This window comes from Heliconius melpomene, chromosome 19 (assembly GCF_056956725.1).
Source record: "Heliconius melpomene rosina isolate 202511_hmr_F chromosome 19, ASM5695672v1, whole genome shotgun sequence".
Classification (NCBI taxonomy): Eukaryota; Metazoa; Arthropoda; class Insecta; order Lepidoptera; family Nymphalidae; genus Heliconius; species Heliconius melpomene.
Window position 1 is genome coordinate 7,714,571 of NC_140407.1, and position 22,155 is coordinate 7,736,725.

At 31.1% G+C, this 22,155-nt stretch overlaps 3 protein-coding genes across 7 annotated transcripts; 2 read left to right on the plus strand and 1 right to left on the minus strand.

Annotated features, from left to right (window-relative positions):
• The first annotated feature begins 177 nt into the window (after positions 1-177).
• Positions 178-3,318, plus strand: LOC146528587 (acylglycerol kinase, mitochondrial-like). Of its 2 annotated transcripts, none has more exons than XM_085203503.1 (3): positions 178-399; positions 1,179-1,477; positions 2,477-3,318. In XM_085203503.1, the coding sequence occupies exons 1-3, from the start codon at positions 290-292 to the stop codon at positions 3,310-3,312; spliced, it is 1,245 nt and encodes a 414-aa protein (XP_085059629.1). In that variant the 5' UTR covers positions 178-289; the 3' UTR covers positions 3,313-3,318. The 2 variants fall into 2 exon arrangements, with proteins under 2 accessions (XP_085059629.1, XP_085059630.1); XM_085203504.1 differs by having other exon boundaries at positions 284-419.
• A 249-nt stretch (positions 3,319-3,567) lies between these two features.
• Positions 3,568-11,800, minus strand: LOC146528588 (uncharacterized). Its single transcript, XM_085203502.1, has 7 exons — positions 8,963-11,800; positions 8,668-8,727; positions 7,997-8,327; positions 6,602-7,285; positions 5,218-5,369; positions 4,203-4,373; positions 3,568-3,762 (listed from the first exon to the last, which is right to left on the minus strand). The coding sequence occupies exons 1-7, from the start codon at positions 11,647-11,649 to the stop codon at positions 3,612-3,614; spliced, it is 4,236 nt and encodes a 1,411-aa protein (XP_085059628.1). The 5' UTR covers positions 11,650-11,800; the 3' UTR covers positions 3,568-3,611.
• A 1,569-nt stretch (positions 11,801-13,369) lies between these two features.
• LOC146528589 (DDB1- and CUL4-associated factor 8-like) lies at positions 13,370-22,134 on the plus strand. 4 transcript variants are annotated; one of them, XM_085203509.1, is made up of 12 exons: positions 13,370-13,696; positions 13,767-14,115; positions 14,356-14,552; positions 15,199-15,372; positions 15,841-16,016; positions 16,365-16,552; positions 16,926-17,106; positions 17,457-17,596; positions 17,825-17,903; positions 18,509-18,634; positions 19,098-19,217; positions 19,785-22,134. In XM_085203509.1, exons 1-12 carry the CDS (start codon positions 13,579-13,581, stop codon positions 19,935-19,937), a joined length of 2,001 nt encoding a protein of 666 aa, XP_085059635.1. In that variant the 5' UTR covers positions 13,370-13,578; the 3' UTR covers positions 19,938-22,134. The 4 variants fall into 4 exon arrangements, with proteins under 4 accessions (XP_085059635.1, XP_085059636.1, XP_085059634.1 ...); XM_085203510.1 differs by having other exon boundaries at positions 14,359-14,552; XM_085203508.1 differs by having other exon boundaries at positions 13,372-13,696; positions 14,353-14,552.
• The last annotated feature ends 21 nt before the right edge of the window (positions 22,135-22,155 follow it).

A 22,155-nucleotide genomic window follows, 5' to 3' on the forward strand; every position in this document is an offset into this window, starting at 1 on the left:
TTCCAACTTTTTATCAACAACTAAATCTCATACTAAAAGTAAACTTAATCAATATACTTACCTATCATATGTTTTTATTTTAACATATTAAATCACTTTTTGTCTTATTTATAACCAGGTAAGTACTACGAGTAAAATAAAAATGCTATGATAGGCAACATTACATGTAGCTAGATATTTTTATTCTGTGTTTTTGTCATTTTAAAAACAGCTGATATATCACATAACCTTTAACAATATTCCATTTTCTGTAAATAAATAATATTTTACTTTTAATAAAAGAGATCTAATGGAGAAAATAATAAAAATTGGTAAAACACTGCGTAATAATTGGAAAAAGTCGGTGTTTGGAGCAATTGTCGTTTATTACGGTGCGGCAAAACTAAAAGAAAAATATGAGTAAGTGTAAATGAGATTAAGTAAGTTTAAAAGAGTGTTCATATTCATTTATATGAACAAACAAGAGTTTTTTTTTTAATTTTCTCTGGTTTAATCTTTGCTCTGGTGTCGAGATAAAGCGTGGTGTAGAGTCCCGAATGGGCGGAAAATGGGGAATGGGGTGTCTTAACATTAAGTTCCCTCTGCCTACCCTGATGTGAGCAGGCATGAAGTTAAAAAAAATCTTGAGATTCCCTTTTAATGATCTATTCATGAAAAAGGCATCTTAAAATCGATCTTAGAGTTGACTTGAGAGTGATTTATAAATACAAGCCTAAAACTGAGTACTTGCTTTTGCTTAAGCTTTTTAATTATCATCATCAGCCTGTCTTTGCCTGTGTACTTTGAAACACACTGCCGAGCCTGATCTCTGGTAGTTTGCTTAAAACATTGCCAAGCAATTTGAATATGTAGTCATGCTTGCCAAGATGCAGTCTCTACTCCATAATGTGTTTATCACAATGGTTATCACCTTTGATGTGACCCACTGCCACTACAGTTTTCTAATCATTTGGATTATGTCAATAACTACTTCTATGTTAGATGTGGATGAAATGGGTGTCATTCCAAATTTTATATTATTCAATATAAGTGAAATGTCAAAATATATTTCAATATTTTTAAAAATGTTATTAATATACAATGAACACAAATAACAAAGCTGTCTACAAACTATTTACATATTTTTGTTGTTATAATTTAAATTACATAATAAAATTAAATTACAATATACTTTACAGAATAAGCATTTTAATGCAAGCAGCATGTAAGGAAGCGTCAAAATATGGCGACTCATTAATACCCATGGACAGGAACCCAACTCTTGTTACCGTTATCTTAAATCCTGTTGCAAATAAGCGTAAAGCTAAGAAAGACTATGAGAAATACTGTGAACCAATATTGCACTTGGCAGGATTACAAGTGGATGTGATACAGACTACATCAGAGGGACATGCCAAAGAAATTGTTGAAACTTTAAAAGGTACAGAAGCTATAATAATTGCGGGTGGAGATGGAACCGTGTCTGAAACAGTTACAGGTAATTAAGAAAACATATTGGAGTGTGACTGAGTTATAGTAGCTGAATTACTTGCTAATGTCTAAAAATCATTTACATACTGCTTGGGTCCAGAATAACTATTAAGTGGTGTTTTGCAATAAATTAAATAGACAGAGAAACTAATTATAATGGGAATTTTAGAAGTGGATAACAAAATTTGTGTGATTAATAAATATGGAAATTATATTAAAAAACTAAATTTAAAGTTTACTTACTACTTGACTACATTTTTGGTGTTCAGACACATTTAGCTACTAAATTACTTGCTACTCCACTAAAATACTAGCATAATGTTTTAAGGCTTTAAGATAACCTATTTTTAAGGACATTGCAATATAAATAATGAAACATATATTAAGAAATCGTTGGCGGTAGTTTTTTAAATTTCTATCCATTTACGATCAGCCAATAAGCTATAATTAAATTTTATATATATCTGGATTGACTTTTGGAGATGAACCCATCTTGTGATGCGTCATCTCATTCCACAATTATGCTTCTTTAAATTGAAGCAAGTCTGGACCGCCTTAGTTGGTGTATGTTTTCTTCTATATTGATCAGTGACCTTGCAAGTTCATTTCTATGATGTTCCATATTGGCGGTATTTTGATATAATAATTATGTCAACTGATAGACGAATGCCACCTCAGTCTACCCGTGACCAAGGACTACTGCAAAGTGTTCGAAACGTCGGGTTTTACAAAAATATGTATTATCCGATATATAAACGCGATTAATCCGGTTAAAACAGTTTCATTTCAATGTGTAATAATCATGAAAATCAAAGAACTTATTATGACGAAACATAGTCCAAACTTAGTTTTGCCATAACACATACTTAAATCTAACCAACCAACCCATAACTCAATAGTTTTTATTGAAAAATAATTAATTAGATGACTAAAACTTTTATAATGCTATGAAATATAGTATTTTATATTAAGTTAAATTCATAATATTTATATTATTATTTTATAGGCTTACTAAGAAGAAATGACAAGGCCAACAGATTTCCATTGGGTATCCTACCTCTCGGTCGTACCAACAGTCTTGGAAACGATCTATTTCCTGGAGGTGATGGTGTAAAAAAAGTAAAACAATTAATTCAAGCTTGCATGGCCATCATAGAAAATAATACAACTTGGAAAGATGTCATGAAGATTGAGCCCATGGCTGATGACGATGAAAATCCTAAACCTAAACCTATTTACGCCATGACTTCTATTGAATGGGGAGCCTTTAGAGATACACTCGCGAAGAATGATAAATATTGGATTTATGGACCTTTAAGAGGATATGCGTCATATATTTTTAATGGCTACAAAGATTCTTTATCATGGGATTGTAGTGGAACATTAAAATATACACCTCCATGTGTAGGTTGCAATAATTGTTTAACTAAAATGCCTGAAGTTAAACGAAAATGGACGTTTTTCATACCAAACAATGAACCACAGAAAGAAGTTATTGAAATTGTCAATCCGGAATGTTCCATGATAAGTGAATTGTGCTTCAAATGTACAGATTTTAGAGTTCAGCCACAAAATAAAGATGGATTGTCGGTGTTAAGTGTTGGTTTAGGGAAAAATAAGTATAATTATACAGAATTCGTGTCAGAAGGATGGAGGCGCTTAAATGGTAATAGTGATGTTCCAGAAGCAGTCACAGCTAGGACATTAGAAATTCATCCGTTACAAAATAAATCTGACATAGTGATCGCTATAGATCAGGAGGAGTTTGAAGTGAAACCTGTCAAAGTTACTGTGTTACCGAAAATGGTGAAATTCTTTTGTAAATCTGAAGTAAAAGGTTGAAAGTTATTCTGTGTTTTTTTCTTCTTTATGAAATTAAAGATTGCGTACTCACGCAAATATAAATAATATATAGATAAAAAAATATATAGTAATAAAGTTAAACTGTCGTATTTATATACTTTATCATTAGAGAGGCAAAGCAAAAGGGGATTGCTAAGCAGAGCGAAGGTGAAGATGGTGACTGATTACTAATACTTAATTCCATGCATTTAATTTCTGAAAATATAAGTAATCTGATTTTAAATAAAACACGAATAAAAACATAATTAGCTATATACAATATACATATATAAGAAAAACTATAAGAGCATATTTTGTCTAACATATTCCCATATAAATATGGCGGCAGTAACATGTACATTTAGAGATCTTATAACGCCTTGTTGTGGTATTTCTATACAACTGTCCATTAGAGGAAGAAGGTCGCAAGGTATGCCTTCCTTTTCATGTCTGTAACAGAAAATAAATAAAATTAAAGTAATCATTATTTTTACTTTGCCGTGGAGTAGCTAAAGTAATCATTACTTTTAGTTTTCGAATCATCGTATAAAGCGAAGTGAACTTCATAAAATGGGAAATAAAGAAAAATATAATTGCTAAACTCATGTGGCGATCGGCCCCGAGTTTATCGCATTACACAGCGTCTTACACAGAATTTTGTTGGTAGTTTCCATAAATTTTAGAAACATTTCAAATTAAGTTAGCAAATTAAGATTATTTTGTCTTACGCTTTATCCCGCATTTTTGACTGGCGCAAAACAGCACCGCGTTTCGTTTAACCAAATCGGTGAAATTAAAATAATTCATTCACCTTAGCGGGAACACAAACAGCCATGACGGCGTGGTAACATCATCTCGTACCATAAGCTAACATTACATAATATACATACCCCAATAAAAGTAATGTTTTTTCTGGAAATTTAAACTTTTGCAATGGTTGACTGTTGGAAGTTTGTTCCGCGGCTACTATTGAATAACCATCAGATTTTTTCTTCATTAAATATTCTTTAAGTTTTGTCGGACGAACTTCTTCTACATTGATCCACCGTTCGGCCGATACACTGTTAGAAGAAAATATTTGGATTTTTTTTTAACTTTACGCTAATGGGTTTACGGGACCTACGGAAGGCACTATGTGTGGAGTGGCGGAAATCAACAGAACGCTTTGCCTCGTTACCAAAGCGAGGAAATGACTCCGTGCAACACCAGACGAGCTACAATCAGGAGCAGCGTCTGCATGCTGCTCCAGTAAAAGGGACTCCATTATGGTAAAATATTTCAAAGCGTAAGGGGTGGGTGAGGGGAGCCGAGTGGGCTGTGCCAATCCCAGAAATTTTACTTACACGAACATATCTGTTCAAAGATAGATACGCTAACGATTTCAAGCCCATCCATAAAAAAATTAATCAAGATTCCTCAACAGTTTAAACGTAGGATTATTATTTTTATTTCATTTTTATCCAACTGTATTACGTGTGACGCAGTTACAAATAGATACCAATAACGCAAACATCTACAAAAATACTACTAAACGTTGCTGATCTGCCAATTTTCATTCTCAAAATACATACGAGAACGAGAAAGGGATATTTCTCGTTCTATTTTACGCAATTATCTATTTACTATAATAAACATCAATTCACAGATAACTCAACAGACTCAATTTCGTGAATGAGGAGTGTGCGATGTTGTTGCTTTGATAGGTTAGTGTCGGCGTTAAATGGCGTTTTGTTTTACATGCACAAACAAACAGTCAAAAATTAAAAAAACATTGTTTTGAGTTTTATCTTCTATTATGTTGTTAAATACCTAATAATAATTTATTTCATGTACACACAGCGATCAGTTATATTATACGTAGATATTTTTTCTGTCTGTGTGTTTACTACTCATAAATATAAATACCTTAATCCCTGAAACTGTTTGTCATGTAAATGCCTTAAGCTGTCCATAACGTATTTCTTTACACCAAAAACTTCACTGGTTCTTGCCATTCCTCCTAGATTCGGGAGTTTGTCTATTAAAGATGCTACCAGTATAAGATTTGATTTCTTTATCTGTAAAAATTATTTGAATAAGCAAAAAAATTATGTAGGTACATTTTTTATAGCTTTAATGTTCATTTATACCTTAAAAATTATAATAGACTAGCGGACGCGCGCAGCTTCGCTAGCTTATTTAGGGGTAAATTCTAATAAACCATGAAACGAAATATATGTGTTCAATGAAATATTTTTAAGAGTCTAAATTTCAAATTTTATAAAAATCGGTGGCGTTTTAAGAATTTTTCCATACAAACTTTTAACCCCTATTTTACCCCTTTAGGGTTAAAATTTTTCAAAATCCCTTCTTAGTGGATGTCCAGATTACGAAAGTAAACATCTGTCCAAATTTCACGTTTCTATCGTCAGCGGTTAAGGCTGTGCGTGCGTCTTACCTCAGTCAGTGAGGACAAGTCCTTTTATATATATAGATAATGATACAATTTAAATAGTAATAAAATGTGCTTAAAACTATAATATAGGTTTGTCATTTTAAAGTAAATATAACTGTTTCTCATTTAGACAAAAAATATATATTTTAAGTAATAAAGAAATCCGCCTGTCCAGCTTATTTGACAAAGTTCCCTGAGTTGGAATTGAATTTAAGTCCGACCAGTGGCGTAGCTAGGGTATTTGCTGCCCGGTACGGCGTAGGAGATTTGATGCCCTTTAAAATGGTCCAAGGTCTAAAAAATCAAAGTGATCGTCGACGTTCGTGAGTTCTAAAAAAAAAAAAAGTGATCGTCGACGTTCATGACTTCTAAAAAAAAACGTGATCGTCGACTTTGATGCCCCTTTCCTTTTGATGCCCGGTGCGGCTTAGGGGACTTGATGCCCTTTAAAATGGTCTAAAGTCTAAAAAAACAAAGAAAAACAAAGTGATCGTCGACTTTGATGCCCCTTTTCCTTATGATGCCCGGTGCGACCGCACCGCTCGCACCCCCCTAGCTACGCCACTGAGTCCGACCATTCGAAAGTTGTAGCACGCAAATAAAAGACAATAAAAATAATATCCAATCAGCTTCACACTGTAAAATAATATCTGATCTCTAAAAAAACACTATTTTATTGCAAAAGTAGAAACCTTGTTATCCTGATCCTTCTAGCAAGGGCATCCAGGTCCATGCTACGAAAATATAATATTGTCACAGGATCCCCTCGTATGTAAATAATCAAACATACATTTACATACGTACACATATTCAACATATATACTAATTAAGGTAAAAAATGCTAAAAAAGCTCACTTGTTTCTCCGTATCAAAAACATCAATATCACTCATATTCTTCCATGGCACATACTTCTTTTGTATAATACCACTTTCTTCAGAATTGTCCAAAGTCAGTACATTTTCGTCTATGTGTTTACTTTTTTCTAATAAAATCATATTATCTTTATGGTTACGTTTCCATTCATTGATGAAACCATCTTCTGTCTGGGAAACAATTACTTTATCTATTTCATTTAGCGCATCATATAAATATTCATCGTCCATAACGTCTGTGTTATTACCAAATTTGGCTGTAGCCCAAAATATGCCACACGGAGTTAAATCCTCTACGATATCAAAGGAGTTAATTAAATAATCTTTTTTTAATTTAATAAAAGTTTTATCTTTAGCTTCTTCCGTCGATTTTAAAGTCTTTGTGACTATATCGATTGTATGAGCATATTTCTCATTGCCCAAATTTAGGGTTAAACTTTTATGATATAACCTTGCTGACATATATTGAGCATTCAAACGAACGCTATATACAGGACCCATTGTATGAGACAAGAGATAATCCATGGCTAACTCAAATTCCTCTTTGGTACATTTACCAGTATTTAGTTTGTGCAAAACAGTCCAATAAAGTATTATACATTGAGATTGTAATGACACGTCGGGTATGCATATTGAGTATATTAATTCTGGATTTCCCAGTGTATTCTGAAATTAAATTAATTCGTTTTTATACTGTTTTATAAATATATTAATTAAGCTACTTGTTTTTAAGTGAAAAGGATGCACAAAAGTAGATGTCACTTACAGTAGTGGTAGACAAAATATGCAGAACTGCTATACGGCATCGACACTTATTATACCTAGTAATATGAAGGAAATAGGAATGACAAGAATGAACGTGGTGCTTTATCGTCTTATCGGAGCAAGAAACGAATCCTTAATTCATTCTTCCGAGTGGGAATCGAACCCGTGATAGGTCCGTCGTTCGTCACGCTTATCGTTGTATTGTATTTTGGAAAACTTCCCTTAACATTTAGTATTTGTTTTATTTCAATCGGTTTATAAATAAATAAGTTATAAAATTTTAAGGAATGTTCGACAAAATTGCAATTAATGAATGAATGAATGAATTGACTGAAAATTTTCTATATTATTTTTTAAATTATATTATTGTACGAAAACGAAAGTAATGTAAATTAATAAACTAATAAAACGTAATTTAACCAGGCGCATGGGCGTAGGAAGGGGAGGAACTGGGTGCCCACCCCAGAATAGTCTGGTGCTCACCCCCAGACATTTACTTACAACAAAATTTGAAGATTTAAAAAACAACATATAGGTACATAAATATCTGTCTACATCTGTCATCTGTTCTAAGCTAAAGTCCACGCAAAACAAGAACATACCTTCACTTACCTTATAAAATGTGCACAAACATATAAACCACTCAAGACACGCCTTAACATACGGCTGATGAGAGAACTTTGCAAGAGTTGTTTTACACCATTCCGCTGGTATATCCAAATTGATTCTTCTACATTTTAAAAAGACAAAAAGTAATGTTTGTACACATGTTTGCAAAACTTTTTCATGGTAAGAATTGCCGTGATAACGCAGTTTATTTTTGAAAATTTCATCTACTTTCTGTTTCATGTAATGAAATAACTTTGAGAGGACTTCTGGATCTTGGACCTTGGCTAAAACACGTATCGCTTGCACTTTAACATGCGAGTTAAATATTACTGACCTGAAAATTAATGAATAAAATAACACAATATTCATTTTTAAGGGACTTTCAATTATGCTCTATACTGTTCTGGCAGATTGTCTACTATTTTGTTTTTCTTCTGTCTTTCAGAAACAGTCACAACATTTAAAATCTATGACCAATCTTCTATCATCCTTCTTTGATTCTATATGATTATTCTTGATTTGTATTCATTTAATATGCTCTATATATATTTAGACCTATAACTAAACAGTCGTCATTAGCAAATTTAATACATTTACTTATTTACAACTTGATGCTAAATGTATATTATGTATAAAGCCAAAACTAAAATTGACTAAATTAAAAAATTACTTACTTTCTATCAACATCATATCTGGAGTCTTTCAATATTATGAGTGTTGTGATATCGGAGATTCTGAAATATATACAACAATATACATAAGAATTTGAAAAAATAGTTTTATGACAAAGTATTATTGTAATGTTATTTACTTATTATTTACTATAAATATTAATTTATCTAATTCTAGTAAATTTAAAAAAGTCTGTACTTATCCATACAATTATAGTAAAAAAAAAACATATTTACATTTACTTGGTGTATTACAATTTAAACAATAGTTTTAATAAATATAATAAAGACATTTAACCTTTGATCTTTCCTTTGTATACCAGGATAAAGTAATATTTCACTCAATAAGAACATTAAGTTATCATATTTGTAGGATTTTAAGTCACTCATTTGCCTAACTAAATAGTATACTGGAGTACTTTTCATGGATGCATCTTCAATAAACTTATTACAATATCTTGTAATAATATACTTATAACTATCCGATTTCAGAAATTCATCTTTTATTATAACTCTAATAAATTCTTCTAAACATATTAAATATTGACTATTTGTTTTTAAGTCTTCTATTTCCTTCCATATTGCATATAAGAATTGTGGCCAATTAAATATAATAGTTTCACTTTCTAATAACTGAACAATTATTTTATCAAATATTCGTAAAATCCACTTCAAGCATCCATAACCACCACTTATTAATGTGTTAGAAATATAATTAAGAATATTATCATTCACCTTATAAGGTTTAATAGTTATCAAATAGTACATAACTTCGCAAGATTTCTCAAAAAATGCATTTCTCAGTCTTCCACTATTTTCTTTATTTAAATCATTGTTAAGTTTAACGTTATCTATTATTTTTATAAAATTATCTACATTCAGGCAGTCATGTTCATTATATGCTGGAATTGCTGATGACTTTAAGCAAATATTTAATATAAATATAGCCAAAAGTTTTTTATTAAAATGTGTTACATTATCTTTCAAAAGTAAAAGACAATTTCTATAACATTGAACAATATGGTCATTAGTAATCAGTTTTATTTCTATATTTAAAGCATCTAGACCATCAAATAATATATTAAGATTTTCAATATCTATAACAAAATTACTTGAAAGTAAAGCCATAGCATATTGCAAGACTATTTGTAACACTTTTGCAGTATTTAAATTTATATTGGCAAAATATATTCCTTCATTTTGAAAAGCTTTCTTATAAAGATGTACTAAGAAAATTACATCTTCCAAATACTGAGATTTATTTGAATACATTCTACTATTTATATCTTGTATTTTAAAAATTATTTCATTTACATATTCTATCAGTCCAGGATCATTATGGGCTTCAAAATATAACATGGTAAAGTCTATGTTTTCATGTGAATTTGTTGCTAATTGTAAAAGTTGTTTCTTATCAGTTACTATAAGGTCATTTTTAATGTATTTAATAAATGGATTTTTACAATCATAATCTAAATTGATTCTTGAGTATATACTAAGATATTCCTTCCAAGGTAAACCTTTACAACAATTTCCAACAAAATAAGATATATTAACATAAAAGGCTTTCCTTATAACTTTATTGTTACATGGTATCCTCAATATATTTGCTATATAATTTACTATTTGTATTTCATCTATTTTGTTTGTAATTTTATTTATATTTATATTAGCTATGACATCAGATAGATGAAATAATGGCACAGGAGACCATTTTACCAGTGGTATGGCTTTAAAAATATTGACAAATGTATTGATTTTTACAAAACTATTTTGTATTTTTTGTTTTAATACATGATAGTCATTTTTATTTTCAAACCAATTTATGTTGTTGATTGCTTCTAGGATAGGCAATGCTTCTTTTTCATCCGTAACTTTAATGTTTAATCTATGTAATAAACATTTAAATTTTACTTGTGCATTATCATGTGATAATCCAATATTATATGCACATATCAACCAACAATGTCCTATTTCACTTGCAGTGTCAAACAATTTTAAAGATGGCATAACAATATTACTTTGCTTCTCTTCTAAACTGTCTAATAAGATAAAATAATTGTCCCATATTTTCTTCAAGCTTTCTTTATTTTTATTATCCCAGTTAAAAGAACTGTTTGAATTGACATTTATATTTTTATTATTACTAAATGCACAATCAATAGCTCTTTTAGATAAATATACTGCTTGTTTTCTTAAAGATACATTGTCAGATGATAATCCCAAAAGGACAAAATTCCAAAATTCTGAGTAAAAGATGACATCAGATTTTAGCACAGTTTGTTTAGATTCTTCATTAATTGGTAAATAGTAATTGGAAAGACAACACAAGACTTTTAATACTCTTTCTATTGTACATTTGAATTGTCTGATAAAATTCCAAATTCTATCCAAAATGTTATAACCAGTTACAACATTAAAAAATTGAGTCACAGTATTCATTAAAAAGTAAATTTGTAGTTTTTCATTTTTACTACAAATTAAATGTTCCAAAGGTGTCTCAAGAAAAGGTAGGGACAATTTGAACCCACATTCTAGAACTGCATCTAAAACACTCCCACATATCTTTAGCCTCAACAATGATATTATGTTTGTTTCTTCACTTTGTATGTCAGTAGATATTTCTGTTTGAGCTGGCAAGGTAATATCATAAATAATTTGTTGTAACAGATGTTCCGATTTATCTATTATAGAACTTGGATTTAATTTAAGTACAACTTTAATAATTTGACATATATATTCGATATTCTCTTCATTTGCATTATTTAATAATTTTCCTAAAAAACTGAATTCTTCGTGGTTACAACATTCGCTCTCCTCTCTACTATTGATCAGTTGTTTGTACATTAGTAAATTAGTAAAATTTCGTAGGTGTTCATTTGTGAAACTAGACCTTTCCATTATATGCTTTGCCCGTAGATCTATCAATTCCTCGTCTAAATCAAGAAGATCTATAAAATATACAATCTCTGTCGATAAATCCATTCTTAGGTTACCGCTCGTGTATCTCCAAGAAAAAACAAATTTTAGAAATAATTAATAATTATATATGTCAAATGAATATAAAAAGGCGTATGATTTTAATTACAATTGTTAGTTTAATAATTATTAAACATTAATTATTCTATAGCTATTTACAAAACAAACATTGGGTGGACTGGAAAGTGCTGCAGTAAGCAACAACGAAACTTGACGTTTTACTTTTATTTTGACATTTGAGGAAGTCTGAGGAATTTATGATAAATCGATATTACAATCGATATAATTCATTTTGATAAGATGACAAGTCAATTATTCTAAATAGTAATGTATAATTCAAAATTGTTACTTTCATTTATCCTAATTGAGAGTGTAACATAATTATGATAATAGCTGAAAAATTGCGTCTTAAAACATCTACTTTTAAAATATATTTTTCGGCACCATATTAAATATTAAAAACATTTGTGAAATTATTCGTATTTATTTATCTTTATTTAATGGGTTCTCAAATACATTAATCTATTATTTCGGCGTGATATCGTGATAACTACTACATTACGAGTTTCATATTTACTTATAGTACCGAGAAAGAATGGCTATTCTTTACCAAAAAGACCGATTTTTAAGTCACATGATAAAGCGATTCACAAAAAATGACGTCTAAAAAGTATTTATCTGACGAATTGCAAAAAGATATTATATGTCTAGATGAAAGTTACATGTTGACAATCCATTGATACTGAGGGAGTAATTCAATATTCAATATATATATATTACTATTATATATAGATACTTATTAACGCAGTGAGTGAAATTGGGTTTGTACCAAACATTAGTGAACTGGTGGTAGATTATTTGACGTTAAAAAAATGAAGCCTGTTACTTATTTTAAATAAAATTATTTGAGTCAGAGTTTCTTCTCATTTTCATTGGTACTAAAAAACGCGCCATAAAGTTGGGTTATGGGAGAAATATAAGACATTCAACCGAAGAGGTTTTTGTTTCCATAACTCCATTAGGTTGAAAATCGTATTGTGTTTACGTCAAAAAAATTTAAATGGAAGAAGCTTTAGGCTATATCAAAATATAGAAGAATTAATTATACGACTTGGTGACGATAGTAGTAGCGAGTCTGAGACAATTAGACGTCTGTCAAACACTTCTCAACAAAAGATTCTGCCAAGGAGATAGACAACCATATATATCAAGACTTCAATTCAATTAGACAACATGTCTGGTGTCGAATATTTAGTTTTTGAGTTGTTGGACATTATTTTACTTACTTACACTTACATTACATTTTTATTTCACTAAAACTATAGTTTAGTTATTCTATTTAACCCCAAGGTGTAAAGTAGTTGTCTGAAGTACTAAGTTACTTTAGTTTCATCACAAATATTATTGCCAATATTACAGTAAATAGACAGTATCAAAGCCAGTTAGTACATAGTATTTTGTGAATGCCAGGTAGCGATCAACGACGTCGGCGTAACGACAGTGGTGTCCTCCTTTTTTGTTTACTGTTTATAAATAGACTATAACGTAAAATGTTACAAAAGTAACAATTTAACGTAGGAAACTCAACATACATTCATATCACTAGTTATTAAATAACTTTAACCTTTTAATGGTATCGATTCAAGAGATCGGTATTTTTGACCTGTAAAATCGATTCCTTAATAAATCGATCTTAGATCGGCAGCCCTAGTAACAAAAATAAATATTGCCATGTCTCTGTCATTCTCTTCTGACTGCTGCCAAAATAGAGAATAGATTAACAAATTGTACATTAGATTGCGAAAATAAGAGGAAAATTTCCACTGTTACAGCTGTTTAGTAATTATGATTGTTAGTTTATATCTTTGATAAAATTAATATTATAGTATAAACACGTTTGCTGTTGTTAACATTTACATTTGAGCTTTGGTTGAAATGGAAGAAAATTTCTCAAGTGAGGACGACAACAAAGATCCGACTTTGAGCCCTAAAAAAAGTGGTAAGAAATTGAAATTAAATGATGGAAGTTCGCAGGATAGTCTCACAGAAACTCGTAAGTACGATGCTCCTCATTTAATAGTAACTATGACGTATGAATTGAATCCATTTTGTTTTCTTGCCAGCATCTGGAAGCAAAGACGAAAAGGAAGAAAACGTTGATAGTGGAGTCTCGGCGGACAAATCTGAAAGCACTAGTAGCGACGACCGTGCTACTACGAGCGCGGAGGCATTTTTAAACGAAGTGGTTTCGGTGGCGCCTTCTAGCAGCAATGTCAGAGCTATGCTTCTCGATATTAGAAGGTCGGTGCGATCGAGGAATTACAGAAAACGTAGAACACCAGACAGGGGTTCGGACAGTGACTCGTCCCAAGATTCTGATGACCTTTCGATTGAAGAAGAACCAATGACACGACAAGCTGATACATCGGATGGAGATTCAGCCACAGAATTTTGTAATGGTTCTCCTAGCGTGTAAGTAATTTTATTATTATCAATTATTTATAATTTAGATATTTTATTTTTCATGAGTTTTAACAACCTTGTTTTTATGTATTAGGAAAAAACTCTAATTACTTGTTGGCAAAATCCTGTCTTAATGGTCTCACAAGTACTTTAAGCTGTATTGTCTGTTATTTGCTTAGTTAATAATATTTTTTTTATATGTATATTGATTGAAGTTCTAGTTAAAAACGGCATTTCTAAATTTAGTAGCAGTTCTGACAGTTCATCAGTCACAAGCACTGAAAGTTATGGGATGATAGCTGGTGACATGATTTCGGGACCAGCTACCGGGGATACAGACAGTGATGAGGACACTTGGTTTTGTTCCAACAGGAATCAAAATAAAACTGAACCACCTTCTGTACTGTCTAAGACCAGACCGAAACACAATTATGTGATTTTAAGAGGTAACTTTTTATCTGTGTTACTTATTAACAAAAATTGGTGTAAAATATTAAGCTCATATTAATATAAATATTTTGAATGGTATACGCAGAGTATTTTTGTCAGCACCACTTTTAATGAAACCACCGTTTTGAGTACATAATTTTTATAGTATTTATGTTATTGGTATCTATGCCTAACTGCGTCACACGAAATACAGGATGGATAAACAAAATTTTAAAAAAACCTACATCTAAACTGTTGAGATATCTTGATTAATTTCATTTAGGTATGAGTTCGAAATATTTAACCCTATATTTGTATAACCCTTTTTGTTGTACCTTAAAAGGACCACTGATGCTTCCACTTTATATATATTTTTAGTAAGTTTAGTTATTGTGAGGTGGTAGTGGTTTAGCGGCTGACTCAATTACCACTAAAGGGAATAACTTTTACATTTTTTTTCAACACACAATATTTGACATAAAAAAGTCAAAATTAGTTATAAGATTTAATATTGTATATTTTATCATTATTTTATACATTGTTGTTTGTTGCTAAACGGAATAAATTAATAAATGAATAAATATTACATGTATCCCTATTTTAAATGGAATGTTATATAAAGCATGCTGCATTCAATTGAAAATGATATATATATTTTTTTAGAAATTATAAATCGGGAACTCGGGCTGACATTTCCCGTCGGCAAAACGGTTCAAACCGATGTAATGTTCGAACAAAAGTTCTATGGATCACTACACGCTGTATACAGACTTGATAAATTACATAATCTATTGAAACATAGGGGATGTGTGAACTCTATTAATTTTCACCCAGAAGGTAATTTTTTTAATAATAATATAATTGAATCGAATATTAATTTTAAAGACTTGCAAATATAAATTGATATTCTCCTAATTTTCATAACTGTTATCTTTTAATTTAAATTTATAACCTGAAAAAATTATAATGTGAAATATAAGAGATTGCATTACATACAATATTATTCATAACAAGGCAATTGTAATGCATAAAATATGACTACAAATGCGTTGGTTGTATGTAGAACAAAAGGTGACACTTAAAAAACATTTACAGTTAGATCAACTGCAAGTTAACTTGACTGTAAAAGTTTTTAATCAACCTGTAAAGCTTGTGTAAAGATTCTCTTTTTTAATTTTACATAATTCAAACATTAACAAACAACGTAACATTTCTAAAACACGCCATTAAATATTATGACAAAATGAAATGAATTAATAATAAAAAATTACCTAAATTAATTATTTAAAAAGTCAATATTTCCAGGTCGTCTCTTAGCCTCTGGTTCCGATGATTTGAACGTCATAGTATGGGATTGGGCAAAGAGAACTGCGTTACAAACAATCAAAACAGGACACAAATCTAATGTATTTCAGAGCAAATTCTTGTATCTGAATGCTCAAAGTCAAATTAATATTGCGACTTGCGCTAGAGATGGACAGGTATGTAGATGTATTACTTAATGTAATTTTATTTTATATTGAACTAATTATATAATTAGTAGTTCTATTTAAAAAACACTTCAAATTGAAAAAGAATCAATTTGAAGAAAAAAATGTGTCCAATTAAACAAACAGTTACACTTTATAGTATGGATATGAAAGCTCCGTTATCTGAACATCGAATTGATTACCATTGCAAGTTTACCTAACAACTTTGCTTAGAGTGTTTAATAAGCAGTTTAATTTGTATAAATTTTTACAGTATATGTTTAGTAACATCTTAAGGACTTCCTTAGAGTAAAATAAATGCCATAATACTGATGCGTCTGTTGTGTGGTTTCCTCCCAGGTGCGCTTGGTGTCGGTGCCGCCCAGCGGCACGGCCGCGCCGGCGCACGCACACACGCGGCGGCTGGCGGCGCACGCGCGCGCTGCTCATAAGCTGCACGTCTGGCCCGCCGAGCCGCACCTCGTGCTGTCAGCTGGCGAGGACGGCCTCGTGCTGTGCTCCGACGTGCGCGCCGACCGAGCCGTCAAGTGAGTCACACGCACAGATATGTTATCAAGACAGTGCTTCGTTTCCCACTAGATGGGCCCCCAAAAGGCAATGTAATGATTCGCGTCAACATCGGCATGATCGGCCAAAGGTGTAGGAAGATGTAAATCAGTTTTACCGTCACAGGGAGCTCGTAATCGGGTCGGGTTTCCCCGCTATTACGTACATTGAACACTGCCCTGTGGGTTTATTTATTATTATTAGATGGTGCTGCTGCCAAGAGAAATATTTGCCTCTTTAAAATTAAACTATTCAATTATCGTTTTTATCTTATATCTCTCTCGTATGCTGGTCCAGAAAACATCGCCTCGTGCAGATTTTTTGAAATATGATTTATTAAAAATTAAATTCCAGAATGATCCATGTGAAGAGCTCAGAGCTGGGTGGCAGCATAGCACTATACAGTGTGGCGGGGCACCCCTTGCGCAAGCATGAAGTGATGGTGGCGGGCCGCGACCGCGCCGTGCGCGTCTACGACACGCGCCGCGCCACCGCGCCGCTCGTCATGTACCGCCCCGCGCACTTCAGAGACAAGGTAGGTGTGTATGTGTGGACAGACAGACTTACCTCACACGAGGTGCTTCTGGCGGGCCGCAACCGATCGCCATGTACTGCCCGTTCACTTCAGAGACAAGGTAAGTATGTGTGGACAGACAGACTTACCTCACACGAGGTGACTTTACTATATGCAATTCGTTCTCCAGGATTCTTTGAATACTGGGAGTTTATTGTATTTATGCAATTCCTGTGAACAACATGCCTTGATTGTGTGAATGTGTGGGAATTGTGTTTTTGAATCACTCCTAGTACCATTTCAATAGAACATGTCAAGAAAACGATTTCTGCTAACAATTTGCTCATATTGTTAAAGTTTTTTTATTGCAGACGGCAGAAAAGTCTCCTAAGATGCGGCTCACAATGCACCTCACGTGCGCTGTGTACAACCACGATGGCTCAGAAATTCTTGGCTCTTACAACGATGAAGATATTTACTTGTTTAATACCAAAAACGACGTTTTGGATGAGTGAGTATAAATATACACGCGACTGTTCTTTGTGGCTCAGGAGCACAAACGTGCGTCACTAGGGGGATGAAATATTTAATATTTTCATTTCCTCACTCTGGTAACGAGGCAAAGCGCGGCGTTAACCAAACCACTACTGGAACATTAATTTTTATTATGGAAAAAAATATAAATATATATATTCGCTGAAATATAAATATATTAAATGTATAATTTTCTTATTAACAGAAATACAAGCGACGAGAAAGATGGATACACACATCGGTATAGTGGACACTGCAACAGTGCTACGTTCAAGGTTAGTTATGTTAGTATTTGTTTTTTTAAATTTTTATGTATTATAATAAATGGTAAAAATATATTTTTACAAAATGATAAATACATTTTACATAAAAATATATAAACACAAGATGATGACAAGATTTACAAGATTTACTAGAATATTCTATTAATGAATTCTGACAATTTACACTTATTAACGAAAAAAACACTGCCCTAGTAAATCTTGTCCATCTACTTTTATAAAAAAAACCTTTGTATCCATTCTACCGTCTACTTCATCGACGTTTAATTTTTTTTACTATCCTCACTTTGTTGCCGATACTTGTATACAATTATAATAAACGGTAAAAATCACAAATTTTAGTTATTGATATACATGTTTTTTACTTAGAACAATTTCTGTCAAATTGATTAGTCATATAATAGACTCTGTTGCTCCTCACCTTGCCACAATAAACCAATATATGCCATATTTTTGTAATTTTGATTTTTTTTTCTATCTCTTACTTTGCATTGTAGGACCCAAATATGACATTTAGTCCAACAATTAAACATACATATATTTATTTCACCAGCCAACACTCGGTGTTATTACTAATTTTATTTATTTTTATTTTTTTCCTATAAAAGGGTGTAGCATTCTTCGGTCCAAAAAGTGAATACATAGTGTCAGGATCCGATTGTTCATACATTTACATGTGGGAGAAGAAGAGTGAAGCGATCGTGCAATGGATGCAAGGGGACGATAAGGGCGTGGTGAGCTTATTTTTTTATAATTATAGCAGAAATATAATGCAATTTTATATTATATTGAAATTTCTGTCTTAAATATTAAAATAGACATCAATTACTTTCGAGAACTGTAAATTCAAAGTTTAGTTTTTCATTTAATTAGATGGCAATTCCATTGGTTAAAATTGAAATCATGATAAATTTACAGTTACTGAAGATGTTATGTGTATGTTATGACACTCCGTTCCGCACTTTCTGCCAAATTCTTGAGGCATTACGGGTCGTGATTGGCGGAACTCAACGTTTAGCTTTTCCTCTTTACCGGATCGAAATAAATATTTCATTCCCCTGAGTGGGAATCGAACCCACAACGTCAAGTTAATAGTCTCACGTTTAGGCACTTGCGACGGCCTCATAAATTGAATTGTAGTTGATTTTATTCTTATTGAAATAGGGCTAACATTTATTATCAAAATATAATTTGCAGGTAAACTGTATAGAAACACACCCACGTTTTCCGGTAATGGCGACCAGCGGTCTGGACAAAGATGTCAAGATATGGATACCTAAAAGAGAAGCTGATCCTACATATGATGGCATGGAGAAGGTATATATTTTTTTACTCTATTCGCTGTCTCGTCATCGTGAGTGATCGTTGAGTGGCGGAACTTAAAGCCGCGTTTTCTCCTGTCACATAGCGAGAAAATAAAAATAACTCATCTCTCGAGTGGAAATCGAACCCACAACTGTCGCATTTACAGTCACGTTGTGTTACATCGGCCTCTATCAAAATCCGTTGAGATGCGGAACTTGACTTGACACCGCTCTTTGCCTCGGTACCAGAGCGAGAAAATGAAGATAAAGAAGAAAGATTATATTCTCCCAACCACAACCGTCCCCTTTTTATGACTTTATGCCGTATCCCGCACATAGTAGGGTAGGCAGAGGGAACCTGGGAACCTGGAGTTAAGATACTCCGTTGTTCATTAAGGCACTTCCGTTCCCTATTTTCTGCCGAATTCTTGAGATATTATTTTCCCCCAAATGAAGGAAACAGTCGCGTTTACAGTCGCACGGTTGTGCCCCTGCGCTCCTGTTGTCACGATGGCGTAATTTATTATTCATATAAATATTTATAATTTAAATATATAACATTATATAATTTCTTTTTCAGGTTGTATGTGACAACTGCGAGCCAAGTCCGTTATTTAATGATTTTTTACCTACATTCTATAGTCCGCACCGCGGCGGTACCAGACCGTATTGGGACAACGTGCCCGCGTACGGGAATATTGAATTTGACGGCAATGTTTGTACTGCTTTCTAGAACCGGCTATAACGTTCCAGATAATTCTACAATCTTCTATACCTTTTTTTATTTTGATTTTTTTACTCTTTTTTCTCTAAACTTTTTTATTTTTTATGTAATGAGACATATATAACATACAACTATTATTATTTAAAAGAGTTTGGTAGAGTTTTGATATTTTATTTAATATAAATAAATTTGTACTATGAAAGCAGCTTTCTATCAAATACCCAAATGATTTCCCTCATATGAATATTTATGATTGATCCAAATGATCTTTCTTCAATCCTAGATTTGAAGCTGCATTTCAGTTGATTATAACTGATGGCTGTAAGGGATCTTCTTTAGCGTCATTTTTTTTTAATAACTTTGTATTTATATAGCTCTCTTGTTGTGCAACATTAATATTGTAATATTTTAAAAAGATCTTATATATTTATTATTAATATTGAAAACAAAAAATACAAATTGAAACAATTCCATTTTAAAGTAGTTTACTTGAGATCAATCTTGTGTCAACTTCATAAATTTTATTTTTTACTAATTTTGTTCAAGTTCTTATTATAATTGTAATACTATGTTATGTTGTATGCTATTTTTACTATAATAGTCTATTTTTTAATTAATATTTATGTTCGTTACATGCATAATGATATTATTATAACTAATTTTAATATGGTATAATTTATTTCTGCTAAAACCAAAATTGTCGAAAAATACAAAGACTCATCACAATGCATATTCATGAAAATGTATCATTTATTGATTTAATAAATTGGCCAGAGCGTAAAACTTTAATTATAAATTTAATGTTTTACTTATGTAGTGTCCCTGTTATTTATATAATTATGTCAATATAAGTATGCAAGACGTATACTTTATACTTATTGCACACATACATATTTTCATTATTATTAATTTCAATAATTGTGATTAATATAAGTGAAGCAATCTGAAAATAGCTAGTAACAACTTAATAAGTACTAGAAAGATTTTGAATAGTTCGATTTTTTAATATAATGAACATAATTTAAAAAAATACTATAGTCTGAAGGCAGCCGGCAGAAGTAAAAATTAAATAAAAACAGAAAAAGGTATTACATGATTATAATAAAGCTTTTCTTAGTGAAATTAAAAACTTTTAAATACATATATAAATATTGATAGATGATTTCTTTTAAATGTTTATTTAACTTAAAATTGTGAAACTAAAGAAATTATTGAAATAAAACAAAATTAAAATATGTTTAAAAAATATGTATTTCCTACTGATTATATTGTGGTGTAATATAAACATAAAAAATATATATTTATATATCATTTTCTTATATATTTATACAATATTACAGCACCTATATGTATAAAAATATTCTTTCTATAAAAATATGTATTAAACAACCATTGAACGTTATGATGTTTTGTTTTACAATTACATGCTGATATTTCATAGTATTTGGTTTTAAAGGATTGTACATGTGCAGTTGTTTTATATTATAATATAGTCAATAGATCTTGTACCGTTTTTTATGAATAATTTTTTTTTTTGAATATCTAAACAATGATTTATAGACATGTCTGTTTAGAACATTATTATTAACAAGATAACTTTTTTATTCAAAATTTGTTTCATTAAATGTTATGTAATTATATTTTAAATTTTGTTTGAAAACGGTCGGTTTTCAATATTGCTATTTAATTTTTGAGAACAAAAATTTTAAGTATGTTATATTTTCTAAAATAATGGTCCATTTTGATGTGTCTAACATTTAAACATAAATAAAGTTTTCTAATTTTTTTCTTACCAACCGATCACGTTAATGAACTGAAAATACGAATGAGAAACATGTTGCCTGTGATATGTTTATTTGTGAAGTTATTGAATTTTAGATAGATTTAAGGCACTAAGCCGTTTTGCATCATAGGTTTTAGAAAGTATAATTATGTATTAATAAATACTTTTACTTCATTGATTTTCATCATTTCATCATTTTAGAATTTGTTTTTGGTTTTTCATTATAATATACATTGCAGATCATATTATGTTGTGTAAGTTAATAGGAAAAATGATCACTTATCATCATTTTGTTTTATTATTGTTACTTGATTAATGATGGCGAATTTGTTTTTTTGTAGCTTATAATTTTATATTAGGTATTGTTATTATTACTGTGCAAAAAATGTAAAATATAAATAAATATATAGTAAAAAAATGAAATTTTATAATTGTTTTAATGTT